Source organism: Chlorocebus sabaeus, chromosome 1 (assembly GCF_047675955.1).
Source record: "Chlorocebus sabaeus isolate Y175 chromosome 1, mChlSab1.0.hap1, whole genome shotgun sequence".
Lineage (NCBI taxonomy): Eukaryota > Metazoa > Chordata > Mammalia > Primates > Cercopithecidae > Chlorocebus > Chlorocebus sabaeus.
Genome location: NC_132904.1, coordinates 52,681,627 through 52,695,501, shown reverse-complemented (window position 1 = coordinate 52,695,501; position 13,875 = coordinate 52,681,627). Strand labels below are relative to the sequence as shown.

The 13,875-nt window shown below is 46.4% G+C and overlaps 1 protein-coding gene across 8 annotated transcripts in view; it reads left to right on the top strand.

Annotated features, from left to right (window-relative positions):
• Window positions 1-13,875, top strand: part of MICAL2 (microtubule associated monooxygenase, calponin and LIM domain containing 2) — a 243,298-nt gene that overhangs the window by 43,182 nt on the left and 186,241 nt on the right. For all 8 annotated transcript variants that reach the window (XM_073018242.1, XM_073018229.1, XM_073018225.1 and 5 more), the window contains one exon: window positions 7,067-7,407. In XM_073018242.1, coding sequence (XP_072874343.1) covers window positions 7,144-7,407 — 264 coding nt within the window. In that variant the 5' untranslated portion in view covers window positions 7,067-7,143. The remainder of the gene's footprint in view (window positions 1-7,066; window positions 7,408-13,875) is intronic.

The following is a 13,875-nucleotide window of genomic DNA, read 5'->3' as shown; positions in this document are numbered from 1 at the left end:
TCCTTGTTTGGTTGTACCATGACTTATAAGACCATGCCTTATTTGATACTTGTAGATTCTCCAAGCCCAGAATAACTTGAGAGACAATAGAAGTTAACTGATTTAATTTACACAGCAGCTTCAGAAAAGGAAGACCATACTATTTCTGTATATATGGCTCATATGGACTGGGGCTAAGAGCATGGATTTCAAAGTGAAATGGCCTGGGCTCATTTCACAGCATCCCCACTAGCTACCTGCATGATATGGAAGTGTTTTTTCCACCTCTGTAAAGCTGTCTTCTATCAAACAAGGGTGGTGAAATGAGACAGGGTGGTAAAGGCCTGGTACGCTGTGAGTGCCAGCTGTCAGTGTCCTCCCATGGGCAGTGCAAGGGGTGGGCTGGGCTTGAACCCAGGTCTCCTCATGCCTAGGCCAGAGTTCTTTCCACCTCAAAGGCTTTCCCTGTTCTAGAAGGTCCTTGAAGAGAGACTTAGTGGTACAGATGAAGATATGGAGTGCTGGCTAGAAATCCTTGCAGAAAATTTTAGAGATATATATGTATATGATATATTTGCACACACACCACACATACGTGTACATTTACACACACACATACATACACATACATGTACACACGCTACACATACACATGTACATGCACACATGTGAATACACATACATGTGTGCACACATACCCATAGATACACAAACACATGTATACACATATGCACACATATACACATACGTGTACACATGTACACTCCTGGGAACATGCACACATGTAAACATACACATATATACACATGCATACGTATATACACACACATATATACATACATACACATATGCATACATATATACATACATGAAATAATCACACATGGCAAACATAGTTGCATTACAGAAAAGGAAGATAGGCAAGTTCTGCAATTATTTCTTTCTCTCTTTTTAAGGCCTTTGCTTTTTACAGAATAAAAATGAAAAAAGAAAGAAAAAAGTCATACCTCCCCCATGTCCACATAGACGTGTTGCGAGGATTCCTTAGGTTAACACTGGTGAGAGTGCCTGGCTGGTACTGGGCCCTGATGACGTTGGCTTCCTTCTGCCATTCCAAGCACTGTGACTGGTCAGCATACAGGTGTTTCTTGACACCAGGAGGGGAGGCCTGGAGGGTGGGCAATGCCTCATTGGGACTTCCCGGGGCCTGGTACTGTTGAGTGGCTATAAGAAGCAATGGATGAGGTGAGGAAGGGGGAAATGTATGAGGCCCCTTCAAGCTAGACCAATGGAGTCCACTAACCATTGAAAACAAGTGGGGAAGAGGGCTGAGGCCAGAAGGGCAAGAGCCAAAGAACTTGGGTTCTCAGCGAAGGAGCAGGCATAGAAGGCCAGGGCATGCAGTGGACCTGGGATCTCTCCCCAGCACTCCCACCCTGTGGCAAAAGAGGGAAGGTCTGGGCCCTTGCTACCTCCTGGAAACTTGGTTGAGCTTGAGTCTCTTGGGTGCTCTTTCACTGGCCTTTCCTAGTAGGGGTTTCAGACAGCATGTATAAGAGACTCTCCATGTGTGCCTTCAGTGCACATGGAAAGGGGCTTTGGCTTCCTGGAGGTGATCTCAAGGCAACACCCAGGAGTAGTAGAGAAAGCTTTGGAGAAGTGGAACTTATCTCTCTAGGGAATGACTAAGAAGAATTATCTCACTGAGGCTGTCTTCCAGAGGAGGCAAGGGTGGAGCAGACAGCCCCAGGAGGCAGTACACACTCCTCTATTTGTGGAAGTGACCGAGTCAAGGCTGGGGACACCTGGATGGAAGAAGATTACTAGGAAGACAAGGTGGCCCTCTCAGTCCCTTCCCAACCCTGGAAGTGCTCCTTTTGGTCAAATTGGGTGCCTAGTGCCCTGGTAGGTGGAAAGCCAGCCCTACCTGGGTCAAGTGGGAAGATAGGGTCTGTCAGCCCCACCTGGGAGTCAGGTGTTCCTGCCCATGGTGGGCTCTGTGGGGATGCGCCAGGTGTGGAAGGCATCTCCCACTGCTGAGCCCCTGGCTGGCTCCTGCCACATCTCGGGTATTGGATTCAGATGGCCATAACTGAGGGTCTTCTGTGTGCGAGAGTTAAAACTGGAGCTTTTCGTTTCCTGAGCACCCTGTGAGTGTGGGGTGAACACCCCACTTCATTGTCAAGGAACCTGGGCCTTGCTCCAGAGCTCCTTAGTGACATAGAGCTTGGAGAGGGAAAGTTTGAACAGGGCTGCTTGGCAGTATATATGGCAAGAGGGTTTTGTGTTTAGATTGCATTGACCTTGAAACAGATTTTGTCTGTGAGCCTCAAGGGTGGGTTGAAGAATGAGCTTTTCTCCTGGGCCAAACTGCTGCTTTGTGGGAAGGTTCTGCCTAGTGTCCACCCCCATCTCTCCTTAAGTTTGTATAAACTCCATCATTTATCGAAAGCCTGGTTACACTGTCTGATATGCCGTTTGGGAGAAGAGGCTCGGGGAAGGCAGGAGGCGTGGGAGTCCTAACTTTGAGGCACCTGCAGACTGGGATGGGGAGGCCCCTCCTCTCATTTGGAGAGGTGCTCAGGGACTCTACGTAAACCTTGAGCTTGACTCTCAGATTTAGTGGGCTTAGCCCGTTACCAATGTTGTTGCCTGCAATCTGGGGCCCTAAATTTTAATTTTTAGCAGCTAGAGGCAGGGAAAGGAAATTGCTTTGTGACTCATGAAGTCACATAGGCAGGGGAGCAGAAGAACCACAAATAAGAGACTCCACTTGGCAAAAACCAAATTGCTTCAAGGCTATTCTTGGAAACTTAAAGCATCACTTCTTGTTTCTTCCCAGAAAATACAGAAACCCTCATATTTCTGTCTAGTTGGTTTTATTTCTGTTGCATATCAAACCTCAAAAAGACAACAGCTGGGTGGTGGTTAACAAGGAAAACTTTAATAAGAGCTAGTTATCCAGGGTCCTCTGATTTAAAAAAAATTCCTGACTACCTTCTTTTGGGGTGAGGGGAAGGATAGCCACCAAAGGTTTTGCACCCCAGTTCTCTGAAGAAAGACCTGAAGCTCAGACTCACTGAGTCCTTCTGAGTGCTAGGTCAGCCCTTCCCAGTTCATTCCCAACACTATCCTGAATACTGTATGTTTTCAGTTCATTACCAAAACTACTTTCTCTGAAGTTCCCTAGTTATACATGGGAAACTAAAACCCAAAAGATAAATGATTTGTCCGAGTCTACACAGAGAGGAAGTTTGAACTCAGATCTTCTAAATGGAAGGCCTTTGTCCTCTAGTTTTAAAGTGTACAGGTTGACTATACCTAAACTGAAATCTGGAATGCTCCAAAATTTGAAGCTTTTTGAGTGCTGATATGACGCTCTAAGGAAGTGTTCATTGGAGTCTTCTGGATTTTGGATTTTTGGGATTTGGGATATTCAATCAAGTGAGTATGATGGACATATTCGAAAAAGAAAGAAAAAAAATAGAAATCCAAAACTCTTCTGGTCCCAAGCATTTTGGATAAGGGATACTCAACCTGTATATAACTCCTTGACCCAGAAAGCTAGTCTCAGTAGTCTTGAATGATGTTTCTTTTGCCTTTCCTTTTGATATGATGATGTTTGGGCTGTTTGAAGAATCATAATGAGTATTGGTTATCGCATACGTGATCTCACTGATTCCTTAGAGCTCTATGAAGTGAGGAGAACAGGTGGCCCTCTATATCCATTGGTTGCACATCACAGATACAACCAATTGTGGATTGAAAATATTCAGGGGGAAAAAAAAAACAGATGGTTCATCTATACTGGATATGTACAGACTTTTTTCTTGTCATTATTTCCTAAACAATGCAATGCAATTATTTACATAGAACTTCTATTAGGTATTATAAGTAATCTAGAGATGATTTAAAGTATAAGAGAGAATGTGTGTAAGTTATATGCAAACATGACATCATTTTATATAAGGGACTTGAGCATCTATGGATTTTGGTATCTGCATGGGATCCTGAAACCAATCTCCCGTGGATACTGAGGGAAGCCTAGATTATCCCTATTTCACACATGAGAAAACTGAGGCCAAGATGGATGAGACAACTTGCCTAGGGTCACACAACTAGCAAGTGCTTGAGAGCAGATTCACACTCAGGCTGCCCGGACTCGAAATATTCTGATGTTAATCCTGTGAGGAAAGCTACCCACCATGGGTGTTAGAGTCATTTTTAAGGTCTATGACCTAACTTGGAAAGCCAGTTGTAAAGAGTGAGACGGGTGTTTAGATCCAGGGTGGCAAGTCTGAGCCTGGTACGGGCTGCTGGGCTACACATCCAAGCTGCGCTTATCTCCTCCTGTCGAACCATCTCCCTCCACCTCCCTTTCTCTCACTCTAGATAAGGGCTGGCTCCTGGAGTTCCCACGCCTATCTAGCCCTCAGCACCACCTTTAGCTCTTTTCCACTGGAGCCTGAAGACGAAGTTGTTCGTTCTTCTTCTGGAGGAGGAGGGGTGGCCATTGGGGTGCAGAGGAGACAGCTTCTTCCAGTTTGTAAATTATCGTTTGACTTGATGCCTCTAAACTGTTCATAATTTTAGACAAGGAGGAGTTGGCAACTTGGAGAACTGATTTACAAAACTATTTTCTAAACTGGTACATTTCCCCAGGTATAAATCTGCCTCCTGGGTGGATGCAGCGTGCATTACCGCATCTACTGAGTGCCTCCCGGGACCCGGCTCTGCCGTCATCCACATTTCTTGCCCTTCACAGCTACCCTGCAAGGATGAGATTATAATTTGTCTGTTACAGTAGGGAAACTGAGAATCAGAAGTGGCTTGTGTGAGGCAATAGCTCTGAAGCCTTACAGTTTTCTCTGTACCGCTTGCCTGTCCTCAGAAAAGACCGTAGTGTAGCAGGCAAGTTCAAATAGCCTTGTGTTTGTTGGCCAGCCACTGCAGCCTTTGTTCAATGCTGGGCACAGAAGTGGTTCCAAAGATAGATAAAGACTGAGAATGTTAATACGCTCTGCAAAGCAAATGAGTCCCGCCTTCTGTTTATGCTCTCTGGGTGGCAAGCATTGCACATGGGGAAAGTGGAGACACAGTAGGAGGCAGTGTTTATGTGAGTCATGCCCAAGTGAGCAGAGTGGACGCTCACAGAGCCCAGAGAGCATCTGTGAAGGAATCCATGCTCGTCGCGCCAGGCAGGGCACAGAGCCTGCTTTCTCAGTCTACTGAAGTTGTTGAGTGTCATAGACCGGGGTCACTGGGTAAGGCCTCATGGAAGAACCAGCCTGGGTAGGGCAGGGAAGCTGGCTAGGCCTGAGCAGGGAATGAGTGCTAGTCTCCCTTCAGCCAAGCTCAGTGCCAGGCACCTCAGCAGCTCTCTTCTTATCTTCCCAAAGACTTGTCTCTTCCTGCTGCTCTGTCTCCTGCTCCTCACCACCCACTGGAGAGGCCAGGCCCCCTTCTTGGCCTGGAGGGGACATCTGCCACCATGTGCGCTGGACATCCCAACCACACCTCCTCACAAATCCTGAACCTTGAACGTGCTGTCATTCCACCACTCTCCTGCTCTTTCCACACTCACATCCCTATGTGGGTATTTCCATGGCCTGGAATGTCCACTGCCCAGTCTTCTAGTAAAATAAATCTCATTCCTAAAATTGAAGCTTTCTTGACACTTCCCTTTTGCGGCCCCTCTGGACTCCTCAAGGCTCTGTTGGACACCGCCTGCTCTGGGCTTCCATGCCCTTGGTTCATAGTCCACAAGCACTTGCCTGTGGTCTTGTAATCCGTCTTTCCCTGTGGGCAGGGCCTGAGCCTACATATTCCCAGCCCCTTGAGTGGTGCCCAACTCTTGCTAATGCACCAAAAATTGTTGCCGAGTGAATAAGTAAGAGATTAAGGAGGAAGATAAACACCATTCTCTGCTTTTGGTATGATAAAACCATCCCACTATTCAAACTTGTCCACGATAAACACTGCCCTTCTGGGGAGCGCAGAGCTGCCGTGAGGCCTGTGCTCTGTGTGTTGCTGACCTCCCCTTACAGGCCTCATCGGCGGAGCTCGGTCTGCTGTGTCCTCTTGCTCAGAGACCCCTCCAGACCTCCTGACAGCTGGGTCAGCCCCAGCTCCTCCACATTTGTCTCCTTGCGCCAGCTTTAGATTCTGGAAAAACAGCTAGTGCTTTGGAAAATCAGCTCTACTTTATTTTTGTTCCTTTGAAACTTAAGTGACTTTTCTAAGAAAAGTCTGAGGTTAGAATGGTGCAGAAAGGACCATGGCCAAAGCCCAGGCAAGCTATTTTTGGGATGTGAATGAGCACCCATCGCATTTTTCCCTTCCATCAGCCGAAGCACTTGTTCCAAATAGTTCACAGCCTGGACTTACAAAGCACAGGCCCCCTTTGCACAGGTGGAGGAGGTCCACGTGTCTCTGTCTGTCTGTGAGTCTGACTGAGGTAGATGGTGTGCTCCCAGCCGATACCAGGAGCAGAAGTTTTGAGAAGAGACCGTCATGTGTGTAGTGGAAAGCCCTGCCCTCTGGTAACTAATAAAGAAAGACTTTAAAGCTGGGTGTCTAAGGAGAGGTGGGCAGTCATGAAATCTAGAGAGATGTTCTTTGGAGTTTTTTCTGTCTGTGCATTAGTGAATTGTGGCTGGGTTATATTCACATCAGCCAGCCAACTTGCAGCACCAAGAATGATAGACTTTCAATGGTGCTATATCTAGTGTACTTTTCTGGGAGTTTTTCCCTTTTCCTAGTCACTGTTTGCAGAACCACTTGACTCAGAGCAAGACTGACCAGGTACTATTGGCATTAGCCAGGGCATAGCCTTGTGCAGCGTGTGGCACTTTTCAGCCAGCGAGAGAAGCAGAGTATAGGAGAGAGATTACCCGCAATGCCACATTGACAGGCCAGAAGGCACAATTCTATATCTTTTATAAATGTTTATGTTTAGTATTGAACACTAAATAGTATGATTAATATTTGAATGTCTTAAAGAAATTGTATTTTTACTTCTCAGCACCCATCCCCCACCCTACCCTCATTGTCCAAAGCTGACCTCTGCCTCCTCCTACTGTCGCAGGTGTGACGTTTCTCCAGATACTTCATGCTGTTCGCCTGTGTCCTTGCCACACCACTGCCACACACGACTCCTGAACCATGGGGGAAAACGAGGATGAGAAGCAGGCCCAGGCGGGGCAGGTTTTTGAGAACTTTGTCCAGGCATCCACATGCAAAGGTACCCTCCAGGCCTTCAACATCCTTACACGACACCTGGACCTAGACCCTCTGGACCATAGAAATTTTTATTCCAAGCTCAAGTCCAAGGTGACCACCTGGAAAGCCAAAGCCCTGTGGTACAAATTGGATAAGCGTGGTTCCCACAAAGAGTATAAGCGAGGGAAGTCGTGCATGAACACCAAGGTAAGGAGAAACCCTCCTAGTCTTACCTTTGCAGGGCATGTGGGTTGACATTTAGAAGGTTAGGAAGCTGTTGCCATTTTGGCACTCTAAGGTTCTTGGGTGTGGGTGTGATGTTGCATTGTTTTCCTCTGGTAAAGGTTTCCTTTGTCTCGAAGCATCAGCTTTTCCTGGCTGGGAGGTTCCCTCCACTGGTGCCGTCTCCAAGGGAGGGAAGCCAGAGGCAAAGTTGAGGGAGAAAAGCCAATGCTTGATATTACCCCCACTTCTATTATTCCTGCTGCCACTACTACTACTTCTAGTAGCTGCTATTTATTGAGCAGCTTCTAGGTACAAGGTACTTTATGGCCATGATTTCCATGAACAGCTGCAGTAGTCCTTCAGGCCATTTTAGTGATGGGGAAATTGAGAAGTCAGTTGTGCCCAAGGTCACACAACTAGAGGACAATCTTGGTCCGTCTGATTCTAGGGCTGAAGTCCTAAATCTCAGGGAGAGGCATAGCTAGAGAGTTGTGTTCCCCTGGGTGTGGACATTTTAGAAAGATCCCCTGGTTTTGAATTAACTGGCTAAGAAATAGGTCTGGGTCTTCCTCCCTGTCTCTTTCTCTTCTACCTGATACCCCTGCATTCTCCACCTGCCCACTCCTTTCCTCAGGATGCATTTCTCTACCTAGGACCGCACTCATAGTTAAGCCTACACTAACCGATTGCATCCCCCATCATTTGGCCATAGACAGCATCGGCGAACATAGGCTCACTATCACAACCTTTCTCTGACATTTGTGAAATGCCCACCACCAGATGGGCAGCTGAGAGTACAGGCTTCTCTGCTGACTTCCCTGGTGGCCGTTGGGGGCTATCAGCCCTGAGCACTGGTTCAGGCTGTGTTTAGGTTAAAATCGAATGTGCTGTATTTAGACCTCACAGGAGGTAACTCAGCTAGAACCCTAGGAATTCCAGTTGGTGCCAATCCCAGGACAAGAGGATTGAACTCTCCATGGCAATCGGGACTGTTGTGTTTTTGTTTTGGTGATGAGAAGCTGTTGAGTCCACCATGGGATATGCTGCTTTCCACTGCCCCAGGGGAGACAGCTGCCAAGCTCCTATGAGCCTGGGGCACACTGACACTGCGGGACATAGGAAGAGCATTCCATCAGGTTGAAACAGACCAGTCGCCTCAGCCCAGAGCAGGCTAGCCATCCAGGCAGTACCTGCCCGTAACCTGCCATGCTCCAGCTAGGCAGAAGAGATGGGGGAGGTAGGGAAAAGGAAGGGGGAGGAGAAGGTGAGACCAGTGTCCTGGGTGCTACTCCTGCCCGGTGCCTCCCTTCCTCGTTGTTGTGGCTTCATAGTTCAGAGTTCACTGGGTGGCTCTTCAGATTTAAAGGAGGGGAAGCTTTTAGCTTCCAAAGTGTCACCCCTCTTAGTAATTGTGTATGGTGGCTTCTTTCTTTTAAAAGTCCCATAAAAGTCAGGTGGCCCAGTTGCACTATATTCTCTCACAGAGGGTTTTCCGAGCTCTGGTTTTATTAGGGAATGCTGTTGCCCCATCCACCCAACATGCTGTGGCTGCTGAGGGACCCTCTTGGTGATCTGAAGACAGATTGTCACAGGGAGCCAGTGAGTAGAGGGATGGAATGGAGCGCTGACCACCAAGAGGAGACCCTTTTTCCAAAACGTACTAGCCAGTTACCTAGCCAGTGTGGCCAGCCTCTATTTTACAAGCTTTGGTAGCTTGAAATAGAACAGTCATCACATCTTGTGGTTGGCAGGTCACCACTGGCTTCTGAGATACAAAGGGAAAGAAAGCACCTTTTGTTAGGGATGCTGGGTAAGGTGCCTCTTGCCCAGGAATTTTTATGCCTTTCTTGTGAGGAGAAACAAGGACATTTTTCACATGTGAGATAACCCATCTCATAAAAACCGCCTGAATGCTGAGGAGTGGAAGATACATTTGAGAATGCATTGTAGGTATGAACTGTGACTGTGTTAGGCTACTTGAGCTGTGCTTTTCGGAAACCCAGCTCAAAATTACCACAAAGAACAGGGAATCATTGACTCATATTAACAGGAAGGTCCAGACACTTTAAGTTGGGGCCTTAACTTGGATGCTTGGATGCTTTGCTCTCTTTTGGCTCCATGCTTCCCTCCTGCAAACCCATTTTTCTCCATGTTTGAAGCCTCTCCTTCACATCTTTATAGCTGCATTCCAAAAGGCTGGAATCTGTCCCTTCCAGGTCAATACTGAAAAAAAAAAAAAAACTATTGAGAAGGATTCTGATTGGCCCACCTCTGGATTTATTATGGCCAAAGCCAGGGGAACTGGTTACTGTGATTGGCAGCCCTTTCAAGCATCACATAATCGACGTGAGGGAGGAGCAGGTCCCCAAGGATGTGGGAGTGTGAGACAGATAAACAACAGGTGTCCTTGACTGGGCATGGTGGCTCACGCCTGTAATCCCAGCACTTCGGGAGGCCAAGGCAGGTGGATCATTTGAGGTCAGGAGTTCGAGATCAGCCTGGCCAGCGTGGTGAAACCCCATCTCTACTAAAAATACAAAGGTGTGGTGGCGGGTGCCTGTAGTCCCAGCTACTCAGGAGGCTGAGACAGGAGAATCACTTGAACCCAGAAGGCAGAGGTTGCAGTGAGCTGAGATCACACCATTGCACTCCAGCCTGGGTGACAGAGCGAGACTCCATCTCAAAAAAAAAAAAACAAAAACAAAAAAGAAAGAAAGAAAGAAAGGAAAGAAGGAAGGAAGGAAAAAAAATCCCACAAAAAATGGGTGTCCTCTATAGCGACTATTGATTTGTATTCTGGCCATGATATAGGCTCCTTGCATATCACATTCATGTGTGGGTGTTTAATGGCCAGCTCCATGAGGCCGGTGCTTATACTCCTTGTTGTGAGTCAAAACACAGGACAGGGGTCCTCACCTCTTCCAACATGAACAGACACTGTCTTGCTCACATACCATGTTCAGGCATCCTTTGGTGTATGGTTTATGCTGAGCATTAGTCAAGGAAGAAATGCTGGCATTTGCATACATGTGGCTGATCATCAATGCTAAGCCAGATGACACAGGTTTGTCAGGTACCAGGCATAAAGCCAAGCTCCCGGTTAGCCATAGGCAGAGCAGGAATAAACGTAATTCAGCCAGAACCCCGACCTTTGTGCTGATGTGGATGCATCTCAGCACCACCTGGAGTGGGTCTGGGCTTAAGCATTTCGCAAGCATTTATCAGCCCCTGCCATGTGCTGAGCACCATGCTCCTGCCTCCGTGCCACCCGTGTGTGTGTGTGTATACACACGTGCGTGTCACAGCAGTGAGAGACTGGGGAAAAGGGAAGGGCTCTAGTGGAGGTGCCAGGGGACAAGGAGAGTGGCCTGAAAGTCCTCTAGAGCAATGGCTCAGGTGCTAGTTACAAAATCTCACTTGGGATTATTGTTTATTATTGATTTATGAGGGTTTTATTGGCACTGAATATTAATAATTCTTTCCCTCGGCCTGACTATGTTTGGATATGAATGAGGGTGAACTGAGGATCAAGCCAAATGAACTCTTTCAGGATTGATACTGACTCTGTATTAGGGTAACATCAGACTCAAATGTCACACCCGACTGAGTAGTATTCCCGAGGAAAACAACCCAGAAGAGCCTGCAATAAGTAATTTGGTGTGGGAAATGCTATAATCACAAAATTTTGGACTCTGGTTATTTTTATATATAAATCTTTAATGCTAGAAGGAACTTAAGCAGATGTTATGTGCAAGCTCTGCATTGAACAGGCCACAAACCAGGGTCCAGAAAGCTGAAGATAGTGGCATTACTGGGATTTGGACTCTATTTACTGGTTTGCTCTTATATTCTTTTATTTGCTTATTAGCAGGTGTTTCCAGTGCCATACACCTTACCAGGCATTTGACAGAGAGGATAGTTTGGAAGATGAATAAGCTGTTGTTCTTACTTGAGCTTTCTGTAAAGACAGACATGTAATTATTTCTGTATTTACTTATTAATCATTCATCAGGTGAATAGTTATTGAGCAACTACTATGTGCCAGGCATTTGTCTAAGTATCTAATAGCTCTGTGGCCTTGGGCAAGTTACTTAATATCTCTGGTCCTTAGTAGCATTCTCTGTAAAATGAGGATAATAAGAGTAGCTACTTCATGGAGTTACCATGAGGGTTAAATAAGGTGACCTTTGTAAAGTGTAGAAGGCTGTCCAGCATTCTGATAAGTGATCAGTAAACATTTAGCCCTTATTATCATTAATATCTTAAGAGCTGAGAGAGAGGTCTGTACATTGGTCTGCAGGAGTATAGAAAAGCAAATGATTATTTGTGACGGGGGTAGTGTGGGAATGCTTCCTGGAAGAGGAGGTTTGATGTGGGACTTGGCAAATGAGTAGGAGTTTGCCGTGTAGAACTGAGGAAACAGCTAGAGGGAGTGCATATATTCTAGGGAGAGTGTGTTGCTCTGTAATGGGAAAGGAGGAGTGTATGGGGTTTGGGGGAAGGGTGAAAGCCGGAGAGCACAGAGTGGATGGATGGTAGGAAAGGCTGGAGGAAAACACCTCCTGGTCCAGGCTGTGAACAGAAGGTCTCGTACTCAAACAGAGGACCTGGGAAACTGTTCACAATGAGCCTCTGATTCCCAGTCCTGTCCAGGGTTCTTTCCACCGCTCCTCACAGGACTGCTGAGTAGTCACAGGTACCATTACAGACCAGAGGGTATTTGTACATTGCTGCCATAAAAACTCGCAGGAAATGACTCATGGACTCTTGTCACCAGCAGGAATCGGGCCAGCCTATGTAATGAAAACTCTTGCGTTATCTTTTTGGAAGAATGTGACTGTATTTTATGAGTATCCAACAGGGTCACCACACACCTTTTGCTCCTGGGCCCCTCCCCTGTGTGTAGCCCAGGCCCCGGTTTGTGCTCGAGGGTCAGATGGTCCTATGGTCCCCAGCTTCCTCCACAGATCGTGCAGGGAGGCAGCGGAGCAGGGTGCGAGGCTGTTACGGGTAGAAGGGGTGACACCGGGAGCAAAGACTGCTATCCCTTGGCCTGGATAAACCTGTCTGACATTCCCAACCTCTGAAGTCATCCGTCATGGCTACACTGGCTCAGACACTTCAAGGGCCACTTTGCCTGATACGGGCAGTTCCAGTCATAACCGATAAAGCAGAAGATGGTCTCTGGGGTGTGAAACTGTGCAAGTTGAAGAAAAAGCTTAGATGAACTCTGGATTTATCTGCTTACCTGACAGTGGACTGCTGGCCCTGCAACATTGAACATGTTTCTGAGCCTGGATTGCCAGTTGGGTTGTACCAATGGCTGCATTTGTTACCACAGCTGCACATGGAGTGTGTGAGGTTTGCATGAGTGTGTGTGTTGGGCATTATATGTGAGCTTGAGTAAATCCAATTCACAGCAATGTTATATGGGGAAGGAAAAAACTTTCCTTTTTAGCTGTCTTCGTAGGAAGTGGTTAATCCGGGTTTACTGAGTTCACTTTGTAAATGTATTTCTAAATAAAGAATTTTTTGTCTTTTTATGAAAAACTAGGCCAGGTGGGATGGCTCACGCCTGTAACCCCAGCACTTTGGGAGGCTAAGATGGGAGGAATGCTCAAGGCCAGGAGTTTGAAACCAAATTGGGCGACATAGTGAGACCTGGTCTCTATAGCAAATACACACACACACACCCTTTGCACACATACACCACACACACATACACTTAGTCACACATATACACATATACACACCACATACACATATATACACAAATACACACATATACATCACACACACACACACACACACGCCACACACCATACACACATACCACACACACGTACACACATATATACAAATTCACACATGTATACACAAATACACACATACACACACACTACACACACCACAAACCATACACACATACACACATACCCCACACACACCATACACACATACACACACCACACACATATATACACATGCACTTATAGACACATATACATACATACATACCACACACACATAACACCACACACACACTATACACATATCTATTTCTTTATATATACACATACATATTTATTTAAATATAAACATATATTTCTGCCCCCTTACTTATCTATATATTTCCATATATATTTCTTTATATATATTTTTTCTTTATAAGAAAAAGAAAAGGTTTCTTTGAAAAAAAATACCTGCTCATGATAAAGAATAACTCAAGTAGGATAAGAAAATATAGGGTGAGACCGAGCAAGTGGGACGAACATAGTGAGACCATGTCTCTAGAAAACGATGTGTTTTCATTAGCTCAGTGTGGTGCGCCCCACATGCTGTAGTCCCAGCTATGTGGGAGGCTGAGGTGGGAGGATCGCTTGAACCCAGGAGGTTAAGGTGGCAGTGAGCTATGATTGCACCACAGCACTCTAGCCTAGGCAACAGAGC